The sequence below is a fragment of the Camponotus vicinus genome, unplaced genomic scaffold, assembly GCF_025532165.1.
Source record: "Camponotus vicinus isolate PSW18456_S1 unplaced genomic scaffold, iyCamVici1.0 SCAF_3, whole genome shotgun sequence".
Taxonomy (NCBI): domain Eukaryota; kingdom Metazoa; phylum Arthropoda; class Insecta; order Hymenoptera; family Formicidae; genus Camponotus; species Camponotus vicinus.
The window spans coordinates 4612762-4619631 of NW_028141967.1; the positions used below are offsets into that span (position 1 = coordinate 4612762).

Below are 6870 nucleotides of genomic sequence, written 5' to 3' on the forward strand. Positions count from 1 at the left end.
ATTGATTTTGGTTTTTATAGATTCCATCGATGTTTTAATATTCCACAAGATACTGAAAGAGCTTACTTATCTTTTTTAAAAGATTTTTTCTTCGAAGAATGGACGTGAAAAAATAAAAAATGGACAGTAACACGAGGAGATGAATTCGGATGTGTAGAGAAATATATCATTTATTTTTACATATTTTTACATAAGTATTTGAACTTTTCAATCAAAGTTGAGAAACGTATCATTGCAGATTATAAAAGTTTCGTAAAAGTTTGAACGCGTATAAATAAATATATAGTTAAAATATTATATATATGTATAAAAAGACGAGAAAATTGAAACACCTAGTACATTATGTATTATGCATAATATATCTACTTCAAAAACGCACCATTTTGAGTATTTATTTTAACTATTGCGTTAATGATTCGACTATTAATATAAATGGTATTTGCGAACTTTATAACTCGTTAGTCTTCATTGACTTTTCATCGAAGACAAATTCGCTAATATCAAGGTAAATCATTTTCACAAGTCATTTTTTTTTCTTCTAACAAAAATTGCATAATCTTTCTGTGCAAGATGCTTTTGTTTTGTTTTTTAAAATAAAACATTTCTTATTATAATGTACGTTTCGTGAAAGAATGTTGCTTTTGTTCAACATTTTATTTTTCCAAATTTTATTCGTTTATTCTTTCATCAAGATTTTCTTAATTGTTGACAGATAATTATAACAGCAGCAAGATGCAATCTGCAGTTCCGATATTGTCTCTTCTCGTGATATTTGCAGTGATTAACGGCACAAATACATATGGTAAGTGCATACAGAACGCCACGTATGATCTAAAAATGTAAATATTCTCTTGGAACTTTTTATGTAAAAATTATTATTTCAGAACTTTTTATTGTGAATTAAAAAATACATTCTTTGAAGATTTTTGAAAAATATTTGTATTATATTTGAGTAGAAAATAAATTCACGTTTTCTTTTAAATATTTATTAGTTGTATTCGCGACTCGAGAAAGAGTTATTTAAAATCAAAAGAAATAAATATTTTTATTTCTTTAAAATATAAGAGTATCATTTCAAAAGCTACTTTCTCTTTCTATCATCTTTTTTTTTAATACTTCTTTTTTATAATATTTCTTTACTAAATTTTGTATGATTTATAATTATTTATTTTAATATTAATACTTTGTCTATTCCTTCAAAATGTTTAGTTTTAAACGCGACATTGACGAATTGTGAAACTTTCTGAAATAGTAACAAAGCTTGTCTCGAATTCTAAACGCGATAGATCGATTTTCTGTAAGACGCACTGACAAAGACGAATCTTCAAGATTAAAGGGATTATAGAGATTTAATTTATATATTGCCCCGAAATAAAGGATATACGTGAATGTTTCACAAACTCAAAATATATAGTTCCGTTAATATTTTGAAATTTTGCTTTAATATTTTTTAATATTTTATAGCATAATAATTTTATAATATTTTAATATTTTAATTTTATAATATATTTTAATACAATTTTATACATTTAATTTTATAATATTTTAACACAATAATATATTTTTAAGATGTTATAGTTTTAAAAAAATAAATGTGTAAATAATATTTAAAAAAATTCGAAATTTTTTCTATCGCAATATTATTCTCCATTTGGTCGCTGAATACTTTGGCATGTCTTTCTTGATTATTAAGCCAAAAAAATACATACTATTCGGGAATTTGATAATTAATAAATTTATTTGAAGATGATTGCGATGGCGTGTGGAACTGTGGAACTAACGAAAAATGTAAAATGTATAATGATGAACCGATCTGCTTGTGTAAACATGGTTATAAGAAAAACTCAAATATGGAATGTGTGAAGGACAAAACAGGTAAACGTTAAGTAAATTTGTATTATTCTTCAATTGTTTCTAATTATTAAATTTATTTAAAGATGATTGCCGTTACGTTACTTGCGGAACTAACGAGAAGTGTAAGATGTATAATAATTATCCGATATGCCCGTGTAAAGACGGATACGAAATAGACTCATCTTCGAAAGCGTGTGTGAAATCCAGAAGTAAATATTAAATATAAGTTATACATTATTATTTTTTAATTATTGCTAATTGTATTAAATTTATTTGAAGACGCTTGCGATGACATTACTTGTGGAACTAACGAAAAATGTACAATACGTAATGATCAGCCAACATGCTGGTGTAAAGATGGATACGTGAAAAATCCACGCACGGGAGAGTGTGTGTCAGAAGGTAATGCGGAAAATAGATATAATAATTTAAATTTCACTTGTCAAAAAGCATCGTTTTGTTGAATATTTAATCCGGATGTATTTGCTCGGATCGATTTTGATCTCTTTGGCTTTACTTTCATTTATATCTTTCATTTCTTCTTTGTCGACATTTTTATATTTCTTCTTCTAGGCATGTTTGCTTACGCGAAACAGTAAGTAAGATATCCAGACTATTCATACATCTTGTATTAACGTGTATTATTTTAATTATTTCTTTATTAACGTAAAAAATAATATATATTTTTATTAAATTGATCTTAATATAATTGAAGACTTTTATTTTATATATTGAAACACTAAAATATAAATAAATATTAACTTAAAAATATTATATATATTTTTATAAAATATTGCAACATTTATAAACATTAAATAAAAAATTTTTTTCATGTATTCATCATATTACAAAAATATTCGAACGTTGTAGGAAAGTATACAGTATATTTCACCTCTTTGCATTTAATATATATTTTAATATTCGACGTGTAGAATTGTTCTTTATTCGAGAATATGTTCTTAAGCGTAAACACATACTAGAAAATAAATCTTTCGAAACATTCAAGACATTCTTTTTTTTTGCTTCGTATTTTTTTAAAAGTTCCCCTCTTAAACGCATTTAAAAATATAAGATAAATTCTATGGGGAGTTTAATTCAACCCGCAGATTTTTTTATAGAACCCGAGAGATAAAAGATATAACGTTCTTTTTCCCCGCTCTTTTCAATACAATGGAAGTCTGACGATGAGTTTGTGAAAGATTAAATAATAAAGAAACGAAGAAAAACAAAGATTTAATTGTTATGTGTTTGAATCGGAATATAATTTTGATCCGAAGGAATAAATTCACAGAAACATATAAATGTTATTACAAATAAAAATGTTATTAAAAATAAAAATTAAAATCAGGAGTTAAATAAAAATATAAATTAGATGTCAGAAATTTTTTAAAATTAAATTAGCAAGTTTTATAAGAATATTGATTCGAGTTAAAAAAAACCGAGATTTATTAAATCCCTACAACTTGACATAAATTAAAATTAAATTACGATTTGACGTTTTTCGATGTTCCAGATTTGTGAGCAACATTATACATATATTTATCTAGAAGAGTTGACGACTATAGTAGTAAGAGTTGTCGACTATAATAAACCATTTGCGACGACGGCTTTTGTTATACGGAGCACGAAAACGGTTCATCTGTGTGTCCTTAACTGTTTAAAATATTGCAAGTCGAAATGCACGAGCAGAATAACGTACCCCGTTACGAAGACTAGTATTAGAGATTCTGGTGCTGGTTTGTCGATTCCATGCCACATTTACGAAGCAGCTTACGTTACCAGTTCACGTAATTTCAGAGGACGGCCCTCGCCGCTTTACACGTGACAGAGTGCGTGACGTTAAATTATAAAAAGATCGTTAGGTACGTGCGAATTATGCTATTGTAGTATTCGATGTTATTAACATAACATGACGTTTCTCTCAGGAGAAAAGGACTTCTTTATTATAAAAAAAGAATTATGATTAATAAACAACGCAAAAATAAAAAATATTTAATCGAAGAAACATGTGTATATCGACTTCTCCTCATCTCCTTTCAAGGATCCCATCCAAAATCTAAATAAAAGTTGATTATAGATCATTTAAAGTTTACTTTTGTTTAATCCTTACATGTGAGAAATTCAATAAAAATTGTTGTAATAATTAAATATAAAAAATTGAGCATAATGCCCTTTGTTAAATCAAAGGAATTTTGATTTTAAAATTTCTCATACACAACACTTCAACATTTCTCATAAACTTTAATTACGACGATACCTCTCAGTATTATTAGAATCTGAATTTTTTGTATTTTAAATCCTTTTTTTGAAAATATTTTTATAATAATTGTTAAATAAAATTAAATATAATTTTATTTTATTCAATAATTTTCATATACAACGAATTATTTGGCTTTAACACTTTTTTGTAACGATGTAATTGCAAGAAAAACGAACGTCCTCTCATTTCATTAACGTTCAATTTTTTAATAAAATTTTCAGAAATGGAAACTGTTTCCCATTATCTTCCCACGAGCGAGATCCTCGCGACGAAGGAGGGGAATCGCAGGTTGCAAATTGCGACACCGACGCTATAATGCAGGTACCGTGTCCCGCTGTTACACCATCTGCTTCGGAAAGCGTTAAACTTACTTACGTGCATTACGCGCACGGAACCGTCATCACCGCCGAACAATTCGATGAATTTCGCGGCAGACGCGCGAGAAATGTATTGTATGGAACTCGGAAGATGCGCTCAACGTTTGCATAAGCATGCGGATGATGGATTCCTGGACGTGTTCCCTATCGAACGTAAAATTGGATTTTTGCATTTATATATTTATGCATATAAAAAAATTATATATTATATAAATATTATTTTATATTCTTCTATTTTTTATAAACGCGCATTTTTTGCATCAGATATAAACTTTAATTACGATGATACCTCTCTCAGAGAATTATTAGAATCTGAAGTTTTTATATTTTAAATCCTTTTTTGAAAATATTCTTATAATAATTGTTAAATAAAATAAAATACAATTATATAATTTTATTCAATAATTATAAAATATTTCCAAGAAAGGACTATTAATTATATAATATTACATATAATTATATACAAGAAATTATATAATTATATAATAAAAAATTATATAATTATAATAATTATAATAATTGTTGACGAAACTTGAAAGGGCTTTTTCTCTTCTAATTTTCCAAGCTAAATGTAATTACATATAATTTCATACAGTAACATAAAAATTATACATCGCATCGAATCGCATTATTTCGATGTCGTGCAAAACGTGATCTTGTGGCATTTTTTTTTTTCAATTTCCAATCTTCGGTGAGTTCGGCGTGTCAATCAAACTCGCCTACTCTCGCGTTTTTATTGAAACTCATAAGATTCGCATTAGCGCGATGATATTCTCAAATACATTTAGGTCGTTCCGGCTTTCATGTAGAGCTGTTTGTCCTGCGCGCAAAGGCCGGGGTGCTTTTACCCTAATTACATGAGCCTAATGAAGGAATAAAATCAGCGGGTGGGACAGCGGGAAAGGGAGCCCCGAGAGGTATTCGTTCCAACAGACGAATTTCCGGATGGATTACGGCCGAATTTTTCCGACCTTTCGCACAAACGCCGATAAATTCCGTGTCGCGAATCCTATTTTTCGAAATTTCCATTTCGAGAAATTCGTATTAATATCGGGCTTATCTTTCAATTTTTGAAGTATTGTCGGAAATTGCGAAATTGCGTTCTCGATATACCGGAAATATAACCCGAAATTGAGTTTTGTGCGTTGAAAAAATTTTTGCGCCCTTCTTTATTTAGCGCGTTTTTTTTTAAATTTAAATGTCGAATTATTAGCCCCGGAAAAAAACAAGATTTCCAGTTAAAATCTAAATTTCTAAAATTGAAAAAGATCGAGATTTGTTATTAATAATTTTTTTCTTGCTCTATTTATTCAATGGCCGTTCATATTAAGCTCATTAAATTTCCTTTCTCTCGTTCTTATCCTTTTTCTTGATTTTAATTTCCCTATTTGTCTTGTCTCCTTAACAAGGAATAATTCTATTATTCTTGGCTTACGTTTCCCATCAAACATAATTACAACGATTTCCGCAAACTGGTTTCCACAAAGCCAAAGGCGGCGCAAACTTCGCCTCGCGAAATAATCCAACGGCGAGTATCCGCGGCGAATAATCCAACTATGTTGTCGAATCGACAAATGAAAATTCTTTCCAACTCAATTACGCTCCCGACTACGGATTATAATAATCGTTCGTCTTATTCTTGCACACTAACTAGGTCGAACAGCTGCCGTCAACAAGCTAGGAACTTGCCAGGTGGGCCGAAAGCGAGAAGACGGGAATAGAAACATTATTCATGCAATTTTTTAATATGCCGCTTTAAATATATTTCAAGATAATTTGTATTTAAATTTCTCGACGTTTATACACATGCAATTAAATTTCTATTAAATGAACATTAATATCTTTTAATACATTTAATATTAGGTTATATAAATTTATTTTGAAATATAATAAAAAAATATCTTTTATTTACAATAGAAATTTATTGTTAGATATATTGTTACATTTTTCCGTGATTAATATTTGAATTAAAATTTTATTGAAATTTAAAATAAAAATAAAAAAAAATAATATTTGTGAGAGATATTACGTTTCCAACTTTTTAATTTATGGGATTTGTTTGCTCGGTTTTTTTCTTTATATGAAAAATATCCATATATACGAAAGACAAAATAAAACAATACTACTGTTTTAGTATAAACTCCATTATCTTAACCGACATGTGAGTCTATTTCCTTTTTATATTTATATTTTAAATTTCAATAAAAAATCTTAACTCAAATATTAATCACAGAAAATATCTGAAATATCTATAATAAATTTGAATTATAAAAAACTTTTTTATTATATTTTTAAAAAATTAAGTATCTTAACATAAAATTTAAGACACTTTTCAAACTTAAATCCAAAAGTTCTGGGAATGAAGCTTTGATTGATATT

The 6870-nt window shown here is 27.9% G+C and overlaps 1 protein-coding gene across 2 annotated transcripts; it reads left to right on the top strand.

The window, feature by feature from the left end:
- Window positions 1-411: 411 nt before the first annotated feature.
- Window positions 412-3859, top strand: LOC145968698 (uncharacterized). 2 transcript variants are annotated; one of them, XM_083094360.1, is made up of 7 exons: window positions 412-505; window positions 713-802; window positions 1747-1875; window positions 1938-2063; window positions 2134-2256; window positions 2428-2449; window positions 3368-3859. In XM_083094360.1, the coding sequence occupies exons 2-7, from the start codon at window positions 733-735 to the stop codon at window positions 3399-3401; spliced, it is 504 nt and encodes a 167-aa protein (XP_082950486.1). In that variant the 5' UTR covers window positions 412-505; window positions 713-732; the 3' UTR covers window positions 3402-3859. The 2 variants fall into 2 exon arrangements, with proteins under 2 accessions (XP_082950486.1, XP_082950487.1); XM_083094361.1 differs by lacking the exon at window positions 2428-2449.
- Window positions 3860-6870: the final 3011 nt, after the last annotated feature.